At 48.0% G+C, this 20,137-nt stretch overlaps 1 protein-coding gene across 3 annotated transcripts in view; it reads right to left on the bottom strand.

Moving 5' to 3' along the window:
• The window catches only part of vps13b (vacuolar protein sorting 13 homolog B), a 328,377-nt gene that overhangs the window by 237,033 nt on the left and 71,207 nt on the right, over nt 1–20,137 (bottom strand). For all 3 annotated transcript variants that reach the window (XM_079746793.1, XM_079746792.1, XM_079746794.1), the window contains exons 18-19: nt 9,841–9,975; nt 8,900–9,079 (exon numbers count right to left, since the gene is read on the bottom strand). In XM_079746793.1, coding sequence (XP_079602919.1) covers nt 8,900–9,079; nt 9,841–9,975 — 315 coding nt within the window. The remainder of the gene's footprint in view (nt 1–8,899; nt 9,080–9,840; nt 9,976–20,137) is intronic.

Raw genomic sequence — 20,137 nt, forward strand, 5'->3', positions numbered from 1 at the left:
GAGAGAGACAGTGAGCGACCCAGAGACCCAGAGCGAGAACCAGAGCCAGAGACACAGAAAGAGAGAGACAGAAAGAGAGACAGAGACAGAAAGGCACCTCTGATGATGGAAAAGGAAACATCGTGGGAATGTTTTCAGGGCAAAAGATGGGAATCCAATAAAACGGGGCCGATTTGTTTAGAAAATAATAACTCATGCTAAGTGAAATACGCCCCGCTCCTTTTACCGGGAGATAAAAGTTCTGCCGACGGCAGCCTGTTCCCGTTCCCTCTTGGGTCTGCAGGGCAGAAATGTCCGCGCTGGGCCCTAAGTGTTGGGGGAACTCCTCCCCTCAGCCAGGCGTTGAAGGGCTCATGAAGCAGTGAGAGAGAGCCCCTTAATGAACCTGATGAGGCCTTATTGGCTCTTGTTTCACACAGGGAGAAGGGCTCATTATCTCAACCCTCAGTCTGCCTGACCCCTCTGGGCGAGACCCGCAGACAAGAAGCACCGCTGACCCACACTGACCCCAGTTCACACTCGCGGCCTAACTCTATCACACACAGATAAACACACACACGCACGCACTTGACAAAGTGCTTAGCATTGACAGTTTGTTGGAGTCAGTGTGTGTGCCCACTTAAAGTCGCTTAGCTCAGCTGTGTGTTTGGAGAACCTGGTCCACGGCTACAGGGCTTAGCTTTGCTGTCTAACCCCAGATCTACCTGAACCAACAATAACAGTAATGCCCCATTTCCTTTAGGTCACGCCTCAGTTTGACTCCAACCACTTTCCCCAAAACATATATACATTGGTTGCCATGAGAACCATGGTTAAGGGGATGATCAGCCTCAGCTCTGGCTTCAGTGCCAGTGTACCGGTGTACCCCAGTCCCTACTCTATCCTCCCAGAGCTGACAGCCCCCCCAGCTGAGGGTCCCCCTTGCCCCCCCGGCCCTCAGCCTCACACCCTGGCTGGGCCTTAAGCACTGTGAGACTGGCCTAAGTAGTCCGACACTTCACAGATGAACAGCTCCGGTAATGGGCCGTGATTGACCTGAATAGCCGGCAGTAAAGCGGGTTTCCCTTGGGTTTAATCTCCACATTACCTGCTCTGCTTCACATGCATGCACACAAACAAACACACACACACACACATCAGGGTGCACACCCATACTAGACCCACTTATACACATGCGAGGAGGAGGAGGTTCGTGAAAGTGGCCCATTTGTGAAACAGAGCTGTTTAAAATACACTCATATTGCACTGAATGCTTTGCAGTGAATGCAATCCTGTGATCTTCATAAATAGATACATCCACATCATGCAGAAAAGCTACACAACTCAAAACTGCTCCACTCTCCTTGGCCAACGTCCAGAAACAATCAGAGCAGGTAGGCCCGATCCAAGCATCGGCTGCTCTCCAGAAGAGGCCTGCTTGGAGCTGAAGGGAAATAGATTGTCAGCGGGGGGAAAGCCGTCTGTCAGAGGACATGCCGCTTCCTCGACAAGTCTGTCTGTTGAAATCATCACGCGTCAGCGAGCGCAGCTTATTGGGCGCACGTCCAGAGGGCGAGTGCCGCTGGCGACGGAGCGCAACGCCGTGCGCTCCGACGGGGAACAATGTGGTGTCTGTTGTGGCTCGCTCGGGGGGGGAGGCTCAGGAGGTGACATGTGCCTGTCAGTTCCTGAGGTCTCTGCCTTCCACCTGTCACCACACCTGGGGTCAAAGACAAGGTGAAGGTGTTGCGCACTGTTTCAAAAGCACAGCGGAGTAGAGAGTATACGGGGAGTAGGCGTGGGGGTAGAAGGCGTGTGTGATTAACCTCTCGCTGTGTATACAGAGCATCAGAGCGCACTTCATAGAGTATCTGATCGGGGCTGATTGAAGAACTGTGAACTGCCTTTTGGTACTGGCACTGATTGATTGTCAAATGCACGTGTATACACACACAGACACACATGTAAGATCCTTTAAAGCATACATACAAACGTACGTACATACATAGACACACATGCATTATGCATCTGAATAAATGTTCCATGTTTGTGGTCAAAATGTCGAAAGGAAGTTGTTTCTTCACATAACATTATTGCTTGGGTCAGAACAGGAGCAACCAGACAAGCTACACAAACATGTCCTTAGGTTTTCCCACAAGCATTACACACACACACACACACACGTATATATATATATATATATATATATATATATATATATATACATATGCCTTTTTACTACCATTTCCCTATATCTCCCCATCAGTGGGAAATGGGTGCAGCAGCTTATAGCCATCAAGAGACTGCCTGAGAGCAGACTGTTGATGTAACACTGGAGGAGTGAGTGAACACATGCTTATAGAGCAGGGAGCAGGAAAAAAAGACAGGAAAAGAGTATGATGGATGGACATATGAAAGTCTGGCAGGCCTTTGAAAACGTGTAATGGAGGAGGCTACCAGGGGAGCACCCACATTCACACCCTATCTCCCCTATCTCCAGCCTGGCCGAGGGTTATGGTTTCACAGCATGGCAGTGTGTACGCGTGTGTGTGAGAGTGTTTGAGCTGGTGTGTGTGTGTGTGTGTGTGTGTGTCTTAGTATGTGTGCGTGCATGTGCGAGAGAGTGTGTGTGTGTGTGTGTGTGTGTGTGTGTGTGTGTGTGTGTGTGTGTGTGTGTGTGTGTGTGTGTGTGTGTGTGTGTGTGTAAGCCAGATCAAAGTGTGCTGCTGCCCCATTCCCACCTGCTCTCATTAGTCTCTGGCTCTATGTGACCCAAGTACTGTAAGATCCCACCTGTCCTCGACTTCCATGGGTGGACCCCCCTCTATCAACACACACACACACACATTAAATGTGTCCCTGCACAACAACATAAACATGTTGGTTTGAACACAGCGCATGTGTGACCACAACACTGAGCATCAGGTTACAAGCGTAACACATGTACTCTGTTCAGCACAGCACTAAGAAATGAAGCAGTATTCCTGTGTGCGCACACTTCAATGAGAGTGAATTCATGGGGAAATGGACAACGTTTAATAGATTTGAAAGTAACACTTTCTGACCACTTAACAAAGCAGCTTAACCATAGACATTAATGGTAGCCCTATACACTGCTCTTATGACCGTCATTAAACTTGGTTAAAATGTCTGGATAAACAAACTTCGCCCCTCTCTGCATCTGTCTTCTAATTCAGCACCGACAAGGGAGTTGGGGCGGAAGAACAGGTTTAAAATCAATTAGGAAACTAAATATGTTTAGTATTAGAGCGGCCGGGACATTCTCTAAGGATTAATTCCATGTAGCTTTCATAATCCCCACCAATATGTTTAAATTAAGATTAAAGATCACTTTGTTCCCCTATTCCCACAGCTCCCAGGGAATGGTAAAGAGATCAGGACTGGAAGGCCTTTATGGGGAACATCTTTAACATTTGCTCTGCTCTCAGTGCACTTGATTAAATGTAACATTTTCGGATCCCAGAGTTCTGAGAAAAGCATAAATCATTGTCTCACAGCTGCTGGCGTGCCTAGGGAAAACACATGCAAGACCCCCGCCAACTCTCTCTCACTCTCTCCCTCCCCTCTCTCCTTCTCGATTTTAACCTCCCCCCCCCAACACACACACTCCTCTAACTCTCCCCCCCTTTCTGGAGTAAAGTCAGTGCTGTGGTGAGGCAGCAGGGAAACACCTGCACATCAACGCCACCCAACTCCCTCTGCCTCTCCAGGCTTGTCCCCCAACAGGCCCTTCTGGCCTAGCCTCCACGGCACTGGCCAGGCCCTGGGCCCCCTGAGTCCTCCCCATACATCAACCGTGACATAGGCCAGATCTAGGCAGGCAGCCCGCCTGCCAGCCCGTCCGCCCACCAGCTGGCCAGCGACTGTCCTGGGATCAGCGTTATCAAGAGTCTCTGGAGAAGTTGTGGTTATTTATGAGGCGTCTCCCGCCTGCAAAGTGGCCGAGGGGTTTCTTGTCCTGGGCCAAGGTTAGGGAGCCTGGGGCTGGGTAAGCCTCTGATTACATGTGGTGATCATTTATAGATCCACTACCCAGTGGATCGCTGCAGGAAGCAGGCAGATCGCTGTCTGCCTGCTTGCTTGACTGACTCCCCATCTGCTTGCTTGTCCGTCTGTATGCCTGCTTGTCTGCCTGCCAGGCTGCCTGTCTGTAGCGCTGCCTCTTTTTACGTTTTCCACTGCTACTGTTCTTACTCCTTCAACCCTTAAACCTATCACCTGGCTTTTATTACCTTTAATCCATCTATCCATTAATCCCGCCATCATTTATTTTAATTAGCTCATTTATTGGAAGGTCCTTTGCAAATCATGGCATTGATCCTGTATGGCTTTCACCATAAGGCACCATCATGAATTCTGTTTTTGATTTGGCTCAAGAGCTGAAGACAAAAAAAGAGAACTGAAGTTCAAGGAAATATAAAAGCTTGAATGTTAAAGTCACAGTGTGTAAGATTGAGCCCCTCCCAGATGGTAGGTGGGAGAGTTTCAAAATGAAAAAAACTCAAGAACAATGTTCTGTCTTCTCTGACTGGCTGTGCAACTGGGTGACGCAAACTAGCACAGCTCGGCTGACTGGGTGGCATGAGTGGGAGGGGTTATGAGAATGTCTGTAGGTAGATTATTGTAAACAAAGAGAGGTATGGTTGAACTGGTTGAAATGTCAGACTTTAACTCAATTTGAGTTTTCGCCACTTCATTGCCACTTGATGGTGCGAGGGGGTAATGTTTCAAATATGACATCTAGGCCCATCAAAGGAGGCCATTTCAAAGCTTTCACTCTTATTTCTTCCACACGTGCCTTTAATTGTGTTTAATATATTAGAATGGTTCCAACCTCAGCCCAGTTAAGCAAAGACACATTAAAGTTGAAATCAGCGAAGTCACTGCAAGTTTAGCGGCCAGCAGTCCCTCCTCTGACACCAGCATCCTTTTCTAACTTATCTAGAATTCATTCCAGATAAGTAAACATTTAGAGCAAAATAAAAAGTTGGATCATCTTCCAAAAATGTCACTCTGCACACAGAAAGCTACTGTACACGTGGGTGACAGATGGAGAGAGGTTGAGTGAAAGAGAGAGTGCTTAAGAATGAAATAAAAGAAAGTGAGAGAGTTAAGGAGGAGAAATAACCAATATTGGAATGTGTCCAAAATTTCAAAAAGTGAAAGTCCCAAAGTTTGACTTATGGTTATTTCAAAGCAATTATATTTAATATTTACATAGCAATCACATTTGGACATTATGCATAATAAATTAACGTCACATAGAGGGAATCTTCCTAAAAAAATATATTCAGACCTACTTTTGTTCTTGTGTTGATAGCGAAAAGCAGCCCAAACAGGCAACATTACAACATAGCAGACCATGACCCACCAAATAGGAAATTAGGCAGTGGGGATTCCAGAACCTTTCACATCCTCTCAGACGTGAGACAAACCAGAGATCACTGGGCCAGAGGTGAAACTCTGATGACCTTTCTTCCATCTCCCAACTATGTTGCATTACACACACACCTGAATATACACTCCAAGCACAACATAGAGCGGCTATGCTCTATGTTGAGAATAAACATAGAGCATTTACGCGTAACATGTATACACACACACACACACACAGACACAAAGATGCATGCACATACAAATAAAGTCCCTTTCAGTAGCCTCAAACAGATTGCCACTAAACTTTTGTATCCGTGCATTGAATAGATGTTAAGCATGGAAAATAGGGAGGGGGCACATTCCAACTTGCGTTGCATCCCTGCAAAAACCAGAAGCCAGCCGTTCAAAGTAAAAGGGAATATAAAAGCTGATTGTGGCTCATTATATCTTAATGTCTTCAGCATGTCTATGGTGTAAGGAGGGAGCTCTGCCTTCCCTGCACTCCGCACTCTACGCATAACGATCACGGTTGTGGAACGCGCTAAATGGAATCAACAGGGCCACATGGGAGGAATAAAATGTGTTTGATGCCAGAGCCAAGAGCTGCAGCGATTCAGAAATGTCACAATGATCACAAACTGTTGGCCCTCGGAGCCAACCCTCTGGGAGCCCGGGGCGGGGCCCTTGTCGGGGTGCTGCCTCTCTCCACCTTTCATCTCACCCTGAACGAGGCGTTGCATCCATCATTCCATTAACGCCACACTAACAGGCCCTCACTGACCCTCTGGGTGACTGGGGGGCGGGGGGGGGGGGGGGGGACACAGCCACTGCTGTGTGGCTTTGATATGAGTCTGACCCCTACACCAGGCACGCACAACACACACACACACACACACACGCGCACGTACACACACAGTTATATCCGAACTAACACCTTGGCGTGAGCATAGACACATGCAGGCAAACATAACCAGCTCCTCAATCAGCAGACCACTTGGCACAAACGCTGACACTTTTTAAAGTGTAGTGTGTATAGATAAGCTATGGAGATACCCTCTTTAAACAAATCATTTCTTACAGCTAGCCTGCAGTAGGGCCCAAAAAGAGATTGAGACCTTACAGCATTACGGTGGGGCAATCCATTGTGTGTGTGTGTGTGCGTTTGCGTGTCTGTGTATATGTGCACGGGCACTCTGCTGTCGCTACCTCATAAGGAGCAGTAACATGGACGAGCAGGGGACGCAGAAAAGAAAAAGGATGAGGATCAAACAGGATCAAAAGCACAAGGATGAAAAAGGATGGGAAAAAAAACAGAATAAAAGGAAGAGGAATACAAGGCACAGAAGAGTTGAAATGGCACGAAGGCTATTAAAAACAGAGGCAGGCCGGAGGAGAGAAGAGACAGAGTGGCGTGGGGCGGCGATGAGAAGGAGAGCAGGCCTCCGCTGCACCACATCTGCTGGAGATATACTCAGTGCTTCTGGGAGTCATCCACCCATACAGCTCCTTCGTATCCCTCTGAACGTCCACACACACACGCTCATGCACACGCAGACACACATGTCCATCTTGATTCTCTGGATTGTGTTCAAAATCGTTTTTTAATATTTAAAAAATATATATTTTATGAGCCATTGCTTTGCTGAAATAATGGGAGCACTAAATCAAGGTAATAGTCTGAGCCTACGCACTAAGCATTTACCAGGGATTCCTCAAAACATACATCGCTGACACCCTGGAGTAAGGGAGACCGCTCAGTGTCAGATTTTTTTCATTTATTAATATATATATTTTTAATGTATTTATGTTCAAATATCGCAGAGACCACAAAGCTCATTGCTCTTACTGTTTTCTGTTCCCTCGACAGCCATTGACGTAGACATATTCAGCAATGATTGAGTTTCTGGTAAGGGGTGACCGCTCAAATCCAGTCGTCCCAAAGCATTGCTTATCTTTTTAGCGTGTTCCTACTTAGCGTGCAGCTCGCGTCCTATCCCTTCGCACTCTGTCTCCGTCTCAGCCCTGATGCTGTTCAAGGTTTGGTGGCTGACGTGATACTAAGCCAAGCTTTTCGGGTTAAGGTCAGGGCTACACAATGAATTTCCACAGGTCCATATTAAACGTGATGTACAGTGGTGTCGGTAGAGCTAACTCTGAAGACTAATACTGGAGGCCTATTGGTTTACAGTGCTCTCCCATGTATTTCTGCATGCAATGAAACCTGGGGTTGAGGTTGGGGGTGCAGGGTGGAAGATGTTGGCCTCAGGCTACTGGGATTACATCCCACAGTGCACTTTGAGGAGGCTCGCTTTTCAAGCTGTTTTCTTTTGTACAGCTGTCAGCGAGCTTGGGGTTGGGTGTGTGGGGGGGGGATCAATCTTGCTGTCAAATTCTCTAATCAGAGAAGTCTCTGGGAGGGGGGGGGGTGGGGATTCCACCAGGGGAGGCCAGCAATGACCACATCATTGTATCTGTGACCTGAAGAGTTTAAAGGAGAGGAGCAACGCGGGTGAGCACATAGCTGGATTAAGACAGAGGATACGTTGGTCTTCATGAGGCCAGGAGACTATGTCAATCAAGAGCTTCAGAGATCTTTCACATTTCTTCTGAAAAAAACCCCATCTGTGACTTTGAATGGAATTCATTGTTTGTATACACAGAACTCCTGCAGCACAAGAGGCAGCCACTACTACCCGGACGGGGATCTGTGTCCCAGGGACATGAGACCCATACACGAATCTGTAGGGGGTGAAGCCTACGGCACCAAGCCGTCCAGTGGTGGTTAGCTGCCCTCCGCGAGGCTAGTGTTGGCTCAGACCAGCGGTGACATAGACTGAAGGCTGTTGGTAAAGCACCGCAGCCTGTGGAGACTAGAGAGTGACCACGTTGGCAATACTGCTGGAGGGACAGCAAGGTGGAAAACGCTTATCGGCTTTTGCTAAACAAACAGACCTCATTAAGCGTGGCACGGAGCGACAGTAGGGCAATGCGGAAAAAACATGACAGGGGTTTATGGTACTGGAGCATGTGCAATGGAACCCAATTGCGATGGCAATGTGCGATGGAATAGGTTTTTATGTAGGAAGTAAAGATTTTTGTGTTTCGAAATTCATTGTAAAATTATTTGTCATTTTGGGGAGACCTTGTTGTGTTTGAAACTGCAGGACAGGGTAAAACAAAGTATTCTTCAGCCTAGGTTAGGGGTTGGGGGGATACATTTAGTCAACAGAATGCCATGCTGCATTGTGACGTACAAGCCCTATTTGGACAGGAGATGTTCCTGTCACAAATCAAAACATCTGCTCTGCATCTGATCTGAAACGGTCGAACATCGAGGATAAGGGATGCCTAGCGACACAAGAAGAGCCAGGTAAACTAACAAAGTGCTAATACAGAAACGATGCATCATAAAGAAAAAATATATATATATTCGGTCAATTTCGTAAGAGTCATGCGAAAATAGCACACCTGCAGTAGTGTAGAGAGGATAAAAGCCTCTTCTGATTAGTGGATTCCCCCTTACCTGAGTTCCGGCAGTCGTCGCTCTGTTGGGGCACCTGCACAGAGAAGGCCAGGAGGTCCGGGGCCAGCAGGGACTCGGGCTTGCGGATCTCGTTGAGCCAGCGGCTGGTGTGGAGCTCCCTGGTGTCGGACGGGCCCTGGATCAGGGGAACCAGCTTCTCCTTGGACCCCTCTTCCGACCCTGAGTGGGAAGAAGCCCGAGACTACAGTGAGCAATGACGCCTTGTACTGACTTCGCTCATTTCCCTTTATGAGGAACTTTTTAACTTGCGGCTCAGAGCGTAACAGAGAGGATGGCCGAGGAAGATAATTTTATATGAACAACCAGTATGACTAACACGGTTCAGTTTGTGTGAAAAATAGGTTTTCTGAAACTGGAGGAACAAACCCTCTTCCTCAATTAACCTGGATGACCCATGAAGTAAACATACATTTTGGTGAATCAGAATGGAAGAGTGTAGACAATATAGTATACTTCAAACTGTAACTTTACTACTGTAACCTTTTGACATTAAGACCTGACACAGATCTTATAATCTGTCCTAGCTACAGGAGATGAGCAAGCTTTAACCCAGCAAATCCGCTGTATGACTCAAGCGCAAATAACACAGATTACTGCTGGGACAGGGACCTGCCGTTCTGCTGCCAAGGAACAGAGATGGCCAAGTCCCAATGACAGCGTCGCAGGAGACACCACTGACCGAATCACAGATGTGGTGCGGAATCCAGCATGGGGTTTTGGAAGGGGGGGAAAGTGAGAGAAGCCCACCAGAGAGTGTGCATGAAGAAAGAGGCGGGGAGGAAGGGAGGGAGGGAGAGAGGGAGAGAGAGCGAGCGAGAGGGAGAGAGCAAAAGATGAGAAGATGAGGAGTCTGGCCGGACTTTCTCAATCTCTGCCTCCTCCGCAGGCCGTAAAGTTTAACAGGGCACAGCTGCACACACCTGGAGTCCTGGCGCACACTTTTACAGCTCCCACGGTTCCCGAGGCGCATTTCACCGTCGCACGGCTGCACAGCTTCAGCTCCACGTTCTGGACCGAGCACTCCAGCGTCGGCGAAGGGCTCCGAGATTTCACACCTCATAAAAAAAGGAAAAAGAGAGAAAAAAAATGGAAAAACGTGAAAATGAAGTCCAGCACGGCGGGTTTAAATGCCGCTGCCGTGGTTCTGTTTAACACTCGATTGGCCTTTAATTGTTCTTGACCCCTTTTCTTCCCACCTCGCGCGCACACTCCTGAAGGCCTGAGAAACCAGGTGCTGCCCGCCACGTCCAGGCTTCCCCTAGTGGGTGTGTGTGTGTCTGGAAAAATGTGCTACGGCCTGGGATTGCTTGATATGTCCGTTGGGTTCAGGGTTAGCCTTGAACCGGTGGGCGGTGGGGGGGTGTTCGGATTTTCAAAAGAGCCACCTCTGCCTCTCTTTTTAACATAAACCCCTTGCCACACCTCAGTTCTCAACCTGTGACCTTTCAAACAATTGTACATACCCGTGGAAAAGCTGTCAAAACCACCCGAGTGTCCCCTTTAAAGCAAAAATCTGGATAATTGTTATATTAATGTGACCGGGGAAATGCTTAACCATGAAGACAAACTAAAGCACACAACCATGAAGACAAACTAAAGTGTGCGCATTTTGAAAGGAAACATTTAATACCAGCTGTATTCTTTCTCAAAAGAAAAACATTACACTTCAAGATAGAATTACAGAAGAAGAAAAAAAAATGATAATCTTAGATAATCATATTACAAAAAAAAAGGTGGTTAGAAAGGATGCGAATAAAAGATAAGGCCCCTTAAATGTCGAGCCCTTTGTCTCCCACTCGACAGGTTGCTGAGGTAAATCCATTTGGGCTGAGTGACTCAAACCCCTGAGCTGAACAGCAGGACTATTAGGAGCATGAGTAACAGTGCAATATAAAGGATATATCTTTCCAAAACTATTTCCAATAATGCATACTCCCGTTTCTAACTCTGTGTCAACCCGTGACTCACTAACCACTACAGCCATCCCCCTCAGTTAATGGCGGACTAATGTGGAACAACATTCGGTCGGCCATCTTTCCAGGACGGGAGTGTTCAATGTTATTTCTATGGGGAGAGGATATTTCAAAAGAGTGAGGAGGGGGGGGGGGGAGGTACAAGATGTTTCAGGTTTTATTTTTATATGGTCTTTTTTCTTCCCATTACCCCTCTCGTTGATGGTGGAAGGAGGAGGCCTCCCGTGAAGCATTCTTCCTGTCAACCGGCACCGTCCGCGGGATTCACATCAAACTCTTGCATCACCTGTTCCAGCAAAGGGCCTCGCTTCTCAGAATAATCCCACCCCAGACTCCCACAGAGACAGACCGTTAGATGAAATGCCTACGAGGGTCCACGCTACCTCGCGTATTCACAGGGTTTACAACATGGGGATGCATCCGTTTGTTTTTTTTCCTGCCCTGATCCAATAAATCCCGCCCAAGCACATGGGAATGTGAGATGAACTGAGAGATGCGGGAACAGCAGGGAGAGGGAGTATTTAGCAAGATAGAAGAAGAAAGCGAAAAAAGACAACGAGGAAAGAAAAAAGAATGACAAGAATACAAAGAAACCCAAGGAGGCAAAACAAAAAATCCTCCATTAAACCGAGGCTAGGAGCGAGGAGAATCGGATTTTAGTGTTTTACTAGGCCAGTGATCTAATGGCTGCCGGTGCGTTTGGAGGTATTGTATTAATAAGGCAAAGTCGGCATGAGCTACAAGAGAGAGAGAAACAGGCTGCGTGCTGGAGGATGTCCAGTTCACCGCTATGGAACAAAGCCAGCACTCTGGATTTCTGGTGTGGGGTTTTACACAGCAGAGACAGGTCAGGCCTCCAGGCTTTCATCCTCCTCTTCCTCTCACGCTTGGCCCAGCAGGTCCCCTTCCCACTGCCCTCCTTTCTACTCCCCCCTTCTTTTTACTTGTCATCCTCCTTCGTCTTTGTGGACTTCCCTAAATACGTCTAATCCCTGACCACTACAGCTCCCTACTTTACCCCTCCCTCCTCCTCCAGTGTGGAAGTCCTTCTCCTTGTTTTGAGCTTATCAAAAGATCTCAGCCTGGGAGCACTGGGAGTAAAGAAGGTGTTTGTTCCCCGTGTTTGTGTAATCTTAATGAGATCATTATTACAAGGTAACAAGGCAAATCGGAAGGCACAGGTTGGAAGCAGAAAGAAATAACAGGAGAATTATGGGCAATTGCAAAAATTGCTTGAGTCTGGACAGGGGGGGGTGCGGGGGAGGGGAGCACGAGGAAAGAGATGGGATTTCTCCTCGAACTTTCCCTTAACTGCCGACTTCCCTTCCCCTCACCATCAGACAAATTGCCCAGGAACCTCTTCACCTGCAGTCTGGGGGGAGGGGGGGACTCCTCTCACAGCATAGAAGGAAGATGGGGGGGTTCAAATTGCTCTCCTTCTGTCTCTCTGCCTGCCACTTAATCTGTCTTTCTGTGGGTCAAATGCAATAGCAACGTCTGCAGAGCTGCATACCAGTGGCTCCATCCACAGTTTCCCTCCATGTGTGTCGGACATGGGAGACCAGAGGCTGCTGAAAGCACTTCAGGCCGGAGACCAAATGACCAAGCCAGCCCCCATCTGGCGGCCAGGTTTTTGTTAAAAGCCCGGTGGACTCTAGTTCCATATTGGTGTCGCCCTCAACGAGTGTACCTGCCTCATGATTCTCCATTCAAGAAACCAGGCTGTGTTTCTAACACTCTGGTCTGTCCCTCTCTCTCTAGTCTGAACCATATCTCATTTTGCGTGTCTACCAGATGAATGGGATTTCACAGCTGAAGCCTGTTCAGGAGAGTTGAGTTACTATAATGGCCATCTGCAGGGAGGCCGACTTGTGTAAGCTTTTTCAGTTCACTCTCTCTTTTCACTCACCAAACGGGGGGGTGGGGCGAGGGGGCTGGGGGTGGCTCTGGGGTTAGTGAAATGACCTACCTGAATAAACACAGGAACGCTTCAAAGAAAAACGGGACGGAGAAGGACGGCGACGTATATTGTGGAGCACTGATTGCGGACGGGCTACACTCTAATGATTAAACACAGTCATTAAATAAAGCCCTACAAAACGACCGAGGGCCTGTGACGGACCAGGGGGAAGGAGGAGACCCTCCTTCTATCAGCGCTGACACTCAGCGAGCTTGTCATGCTGTTTCACAGCCGTCCTTAAGTTGCAAAAAGAGAAACCTCCGGCAGAAAACTCAACAGCAGTTGATTGTGTTTCAACAAAATCCCCAACAGCTCCCCGGAGCCCCTTCATTTACACTGGGAGAGATGAAGATGTTAGAAGAGCGCCGCAATCTGGAACATGACAAGAGGCTGGTCCCTGGGAGCGTGTTCCCCTTTGATAAGCAGCGCAGCGGGTAGAACTGTAACACGGCCCGCTTTGCCCCCATAGACATCCGAGGGCAGGGTGCACCTGCTTAAGGGGGAAGTCCTGGTCAATGCTTTGCCCAGCTGTCGGCCTATAAAAGTGGGGTGCACAGGAAGGGGAAAACACACACACACACGCATGCATACACACATTCAAGCTTATGTGCATGTGCATACACAGGCTTTTCGTTTGTGGCAATTGGCTGGTGGCAGAATCCAGGTTCAGGTTTGTATTTTCAGTGGCTGTAGGATTATTTATATGGTTACGTGTTTGTGTGCAGCATGTATGGGTATGGCAAGACTATGAATGCTTGTCATAGATGTGTGTGTGTGTGTGTCCGCGTGTACATGTGCGTATGTATGTGTGTGTGCCACACAGAGCCGTTATTGGTCGAGCTTAGGCAGGTGCAGGGAGTACATAAACACACAGCTGGGGGCCAGAGGCTAAGGCACTTCATCAAACACTCTGAGGGCACCCAGCAGCAGCTGGATTTACCATCTCGAACGCCCAGAGAGAGGGAGGGAGAGAGAGCGAGAGGGAAGGGGAAAGAAAATACTGAGAAGTGAATGGCGACATGATGGAATAATAACAGAAAAAAAAGCAAGTAAGACTCAAATAAATGGACGACAAGAAACGGTTTTGCTGATGAATCTGCCAGGGGATGTGCACACAACATTTCTGCACCAAACTGCATTCCTCAATAGTTGGGTCATTTGTGTCCATGTGTCTCCGCTTGTGTGTATGTGACACGGTGTGTGTGTGTGTGTTTGTGTGTGTGTGTGTGTGCCACGGTTTATGTGTGTATGTGACACGGAATATGTGTCGTGCGCGTGTGCGTTCGTGCGCGCGTGCGTGCGAGCGTGCGACTAAGGTTTGTGTGTGTATGTGTGTCTGTATGAGTCACGGTTCTTGTGTGTGTGTGTGTCACACGGTTTGGGGATGTGTGCGTGTGCGTGTGAGAAAGAGTGCATGGGCGAGCGTATATGAGTGTTTTACAGGACATCTGTGTAGTTGAAAGCCATGTTTTGCACATTCCAGCATGTTCTGCTCTCATTCCTTTGAGGAATGGTATGGGAAAGTCTGCAGCTCTGGACCTGGTCAGCCCCAATTCTAAAACAAGGAGCTCAGTGTTTGCATTGGCCTAGGTTTCATTAAAAGAGCTGTGGTTATACATCAGAAATAACAGACCTATTGCACAGTGATCATGTTTAATGCCACTGCGAGGAGGCTTAGCCATGGATAAGACTTAAGTGTGGTTGGGCTCTTTCAGCAGCAAACGGGCTCCTGGCTATTCACACGGGAACCATGAAGTCTGTGTGAGATGAAGCGAGAGAAAGGCAGAAGGTTTCCTTCACTGTGTGAAAGCAGCCAGCTGGTCCAGCCATTCAGTGGTGACGCAGAACCTGCAACTGTCTATCCCGGTCCTGAGAGGAGAGGACGCTGAGGTGCCGTAACTAGTAGCCCTGGCACGCTGCCCCCTACCAGCCAGAGGGCTGACGGAAAGACAGGACAACAGGGGGACTGGGGAAGACAGAGAGAGAGTTAATGGTTACCCATCTATAGGCACATAGAGAGACGAGAAGGAGCACAGAGGTTGGACTGGCAATGAAGCCACATCAGTGAGTTGGCCGACTGTTGGCAGAAAGGCAGCCAACTGGGCCATTAAGTGCTCATGCAGAAACAATAAGAGTCCCCGGTCAGGAGGGCATTTGAGCAGTAGGCATTAAGTAGGCACAGAACCTGCCCTGAGGTTTATTTCCATCCGTTTTTATTAGAGTAGCTTCTGTCTGCTTTCATACTGGGAGACTTGGGATCAGGAGGGGGGTTGATGTTGGTGGTGATGCGGCAGCTATCTGTCCACATCAGGCCCAGACTGCTGTCAACACACCAACAAAACTCAACAACAACGAGGACCACAACACCCCAAGAACTCCTCTGGCACATTGCGTCCCCGTCACACATTGTGTGAGCAAAATTGCACTCAGTCATTTCAAAACCAGATCAACATGTGATTGAGTATTAAACATTGCATTGTAAGTGCAACAGAGGCCAATATTGGCAAAACAATGTCAAATATCCACTTCCAAATAGCCACAGCCTCAAACACCCACAATCGTGCAGCCACAAGTTCCTAATCCAAGAGTAATGGCTGGGGAACATAACTCTGTGGTGGGCAGGGATGTTGAAATCTCCTGCTTTCATGTGAGACTACACAGCCAGGCAGCTCCCAGCTTCCTGGGTAGAAATGAGAGCGGTGGGAGGTATGGAAGTATCGGTTGCCTGCTGAGGGTCCCGGGTGAAGAACGTGTGGCTGCCGCCGGTGGCACTAGAGGTTGGGGGGTCCGATTATCAAAGATTACCGCCAGCCTCCAGGTGCTGCCTGCCTTTATGTCTTTGTGTCTGGCCGCTAAAGCAGTGACACATGTTCTCATTGAAAGCCCGGAGTTTTACTCTGCCACCGAATTACCACAATTAAGGAGTTCTCATGCGGAAGCAATTTGGACAACACTAATGGACCCCGGCAGGGGTGCAGTGTGCGCGTTGGTGAGGAAGGAGAGATAGATGAGGAGACAGGAAGAGAGGGAGAGCGAGAGAGACAATGAAAGAAACTAAATGAAAGGATTTGTAGCATAGTAGTAGTGTATATTCTAACATGCTCCATCCAGCTCCAAAAATTTGAAGCAGTAAAACCGAGAAAGAGGCAGAGAGAGAGAGAGAGAGAATTAGAGAGGGCGTTGGGGAGAGAGTAAAAAGTGTAGCTGACGCACGGGATTCCCATGTTGCCACTTGTGAGGGCGGGAGATTAAGCAGTGGTGAGATAGGCCATTAAAACACGGTTCTGGATGAGAGGGCCTGCCTCTCAATCTCCTAGAGCCTCGGCCCTAATGCTTCCCTGACACATTTGGTTAGCATCAGAACCAGGGGTGTTTGGGCTTTGAAGCGGCAGCCAGGGAGGGATGCCAGTGTGGTTCTACCACGAGAGAGGCGCTCAGCACAACAGACCGCAGCTAATGACACTAAACCAGACCCCGCCACGCCGGGACACAAACCCCGCTCCTCCTCCCCTTCGGATTACCACAGTCCCACTGTATCGTTAACGCACACACACGCACATATGCATGCACACACACCCCGCTTTCCTTCAGTGACAAAATAAATAAACTTTGCTGGGAAAAGGGATGGGTTTTGTTTATCATGAATCCCCTGAGATCAATATTTATGTCCTAGTTTAAAGGCCCTGTGTGTGACTGTGTGTGTGACTGTGTGTGTGTGTGTGTGTGTGTGTGTGTGTGTGTGTGTGTGTGTGTGTGTGTGTGTGTGTGTGGCAGTCACTTCAAGGGGAGACACAGAGCTATGTGCTCCGTCAGGCCCCTGGCTCGTTCCCGACTCCATGAGACCTGGTGCTTCCCAGTAAGGAGCCAGCCCCTACCAGGAAGACACTGCCTAAACTTAATACCTACAAGCGTGTGTTGGGAGGAGCCCTCATTGATCCACGCTGGTAATGGTGTTTAGCGTGGGCCTGGTCTAGTGCGGTGTGGAGGCCGCAGACGCAGAGTTCTGCTTACATCTCGTTATATGCTCCAGTGAAGCTCTGCCCTTTGAAGAGTTACTGGTGATCACCATTCACTTAAAAGTGTCAAGAGGCTTTTTCGCTACCCCAGCTGATGCAGCGTGTCGAACAGGGCAATCGAAGGGTGTTCTGCAATTCATAATCTATGTGTCGACATCCTTGCTCTCCGTCTACCTAACCGCTGTTTCCCAACTTTAAAGGGGAGGTGGCTGAATAATTTGGTTAATTAGGTTTGAAAGTACTGGAGACAAAATTGTTATTTGTTTTAATATAGATAAAGATAACTATATTTTGCTTGAATACTCAAAATTCTAAAGTGGAGATACAAGGATTTAATGTCAAAATAATGTAAAATTAAATTGTATTCTAAAAAGGTGCAGGTGAAAATTGTAGTTGTGTGTGCTGATGTTCCATTGCATTAAAAACACTTGATAAACACGCCCTGAAGCGCCAATCACGGCTTTACATCCTACGTGTCCATTCAGTACCTTTAGTAGACCTTTTTTTACAGGCCATCCTGTGCAGAGAGAGTGTGGGAAATCAGGGAGGACAGGAAGACACAAGCAGGATGATGTCCCCCCATGACAATGGTCGTATGTAATGGACACGCGCAACCTGCGCATCTCTCATCTTAGACGACCACCTCCAAAAACAACGGTACATACTCTCATGTCCAAACGCGGGAATAGCACGGTACCACTAACGTCTGTTTTCCATATACTCCCATGGCTTCTCTCATTAGCCTCTGACTGCAGAGAGAGACGGTGAAAGCACAGAAGAGGAGCGTCGGGGAGACAAGAGAGAAGAGGAAGGCCCCCGCTGGAGTCTGGATTGACTTAAAACATCATCACCGTCCACCGGGGGCAGAGCGCGGGGGCCGTCTGCGGCCCGCTGAAGTTTTCATTGACAAGCGCCGTCTCAAGTTCCATCCGAGATTTATCTCTCGCTTCTCTGATGCTGACACAACGTGTTTTTAATGTCAAAAATAAGCTTGGGACTGGATGAAAAGCCCTTCCTCTTTTTCTCTCTCCATCGCTCTCTCTCTCTGTGTGCCCTGATGTCAAACCGTGATCTTGACAGCCAGGCAGGCATCAATGATTTCCGACCAATAAGTTACCTCTTCAAAGACGCACTCCGTATTGAGGCAGAGGCCCAGCCGCATTGAAACAGACATCTTAGGGTTTCCATTAAACTCCTAATCTCTCTACTAAAATCCATGACAAATATGGATCATGAAAGAGAGAGAGCCGGGTCCCTCTCTTGTGTCTGTTTTCCCCATGGAACAGTCAAACAGTGCATCAGCATGCTCTTCATGTGGCGAGAGTAGGAGCCTGTTACGTGACAAGACAAGGACGTCCATTCCCCCAGCTTGTCTTGAATAATAGATCGGGGGCATTAAGGTTGGTACGCAAGGCGGAAAGTAAGCCAACATCTACAGATGGGGAAGCGGTGGCAAGACGTCCTGTACCGGAATCGGCTACCAACAGCTGGTTCTTGGTGAAAGACAGGGAAAGGGAAGTGGAAGAGGTGAAACCAGGAAAAGATAGACGAGTGCACTCAGGGACCAGACAGCTTAGAGAGTAAAACACACTAGGTGTCGTCTTTCTGTGGTGAGGGAGTGAAATGAAAACGGACCCTTCACTTTTTTTCTATCCTGCAATAACAGTGAGCAATTATGGACCTTTACCGCATCCAGGCACCCACAGGGGGATTTGCGTCAGAGTTGGGGTCCTGAAGGTAGCCTGATCACAGAGACCTCAACCGGCCTTGCCTTCAATGCCCTTTTTTGGCGAAAGAGTATAAAAAACATTGTTGACAAGGTACCATAAGAAATGCCATTTGTTTCAGAACAAAGGGAAACATCAAGAAGAAGAAAGGTATTAACAAGTGCAGCTGACGTAACCTTGATCTGTCCCCCCCCCCACATACACACACAAACACACACACACACACACACTGACACACACCATTCCATCCCAGACGGGGACAAGCTGCAGGGGGAACTTGTGAAAGCAAAGACTTGTTTTAATAATGATATGGTCATGAGTGTGAGCACAAGTCCTGGACTATTATTGTCCACATCCTTCTAGTCGCTCTGCAATGAGAGCATAAGCTCTCTGTATCAAAACATTCTCACTAATCGCTTGCCTTAAATGGGATCATATAACGAGAGTTTAGGAACCAACATTGGTAGTCGTCATGCACATACCTGACCTGGTAACAAGGGTTGGGGGCTGGCATATTTTGTGTGCCTGTGTGAGTGTTAAACCCAACACTTAATTAGCTGTCATGGGTGCTTCAAGGAAATGCGGAGAGCAAATACCACTTCAGTCTCTGAGGTGACTCCGTCCACCGTCCCTGCTCCATGAACATACATTTCTTCAAATGTCCTCATTGCGCTTATTTCAATTTCACCCATTCATTTATTTCATTGTCTCCCTTTGTTCCAACTCTTACATCCTGCTTGGCCCTGCCTATTTTCTCAGCTTCGGTCACACATGTTTTGTCACAGATCATATATCAACCAGTCATCTGGAGCCGCTCAGCTGGCCTCGACTGATCGACCTACACCACTGACCACTTTCCCATCTAAGGATATCCTGAGCTAAACTACCTGGAACCACAAAACAAGGACACACTAGACACCGTGGCCTGGTTGCCTTCCCTCTTGGATAGAACCAAAAACTCTTAGTATAATGCTTACAGATGGGCATAGGAGCTGGGTGTGCATGATTAAAATAAAAAAAAGCCAATTGATGACGTGGATAAGTGAGCTTTGATGAAAGTTTTGGTACGTCTGGAACAATTCTCCTCAGGACTGTTCGTAGCCAGAACTTCTCAGTTCATTGAGAAGTTTTTACAATGGCCGGCAATGATTAAGAAGATGCAAGTTGATTTACAAAGGAAAAAATAGGCAGGGAGGCATTTCCACCGCTGGCCAAGTTTGAAAGGAATTGACGGACCAAAATCATCCATCTTTTTTAATGAGTTGTCTGCAGTGGCTCTAAATCTGGTGGATCTCTGCCTCTCTGTATGTCATCCGGAGGGTTTACTGCAATGTCACGGGTCCCAGGCTGCGACCGGAAGCGGACAACTTCTGTTTCAACACACACACACACAAACACACACAGACCCACACACACAATGTGGACTCCTAACATAGTCAAATACATATGCACACGCCGACAGACACAATAACTCATATACAAACACTCCCTCTCTTAACATCTTCCGCCTGTCTTGGGCGATATTTACAGCACAACGAGAC

This window comes from Pollachius pollachius (assembly GCF_949987615.1).
Source record: "Pollachius pollachius genome assembly, chromosome: 1".
NCBI lineage: Eukaryota > Metazoa > Chordata > Actinopteri > Gadiformes > Gadidae > Pollachius > Pollachius pollachius.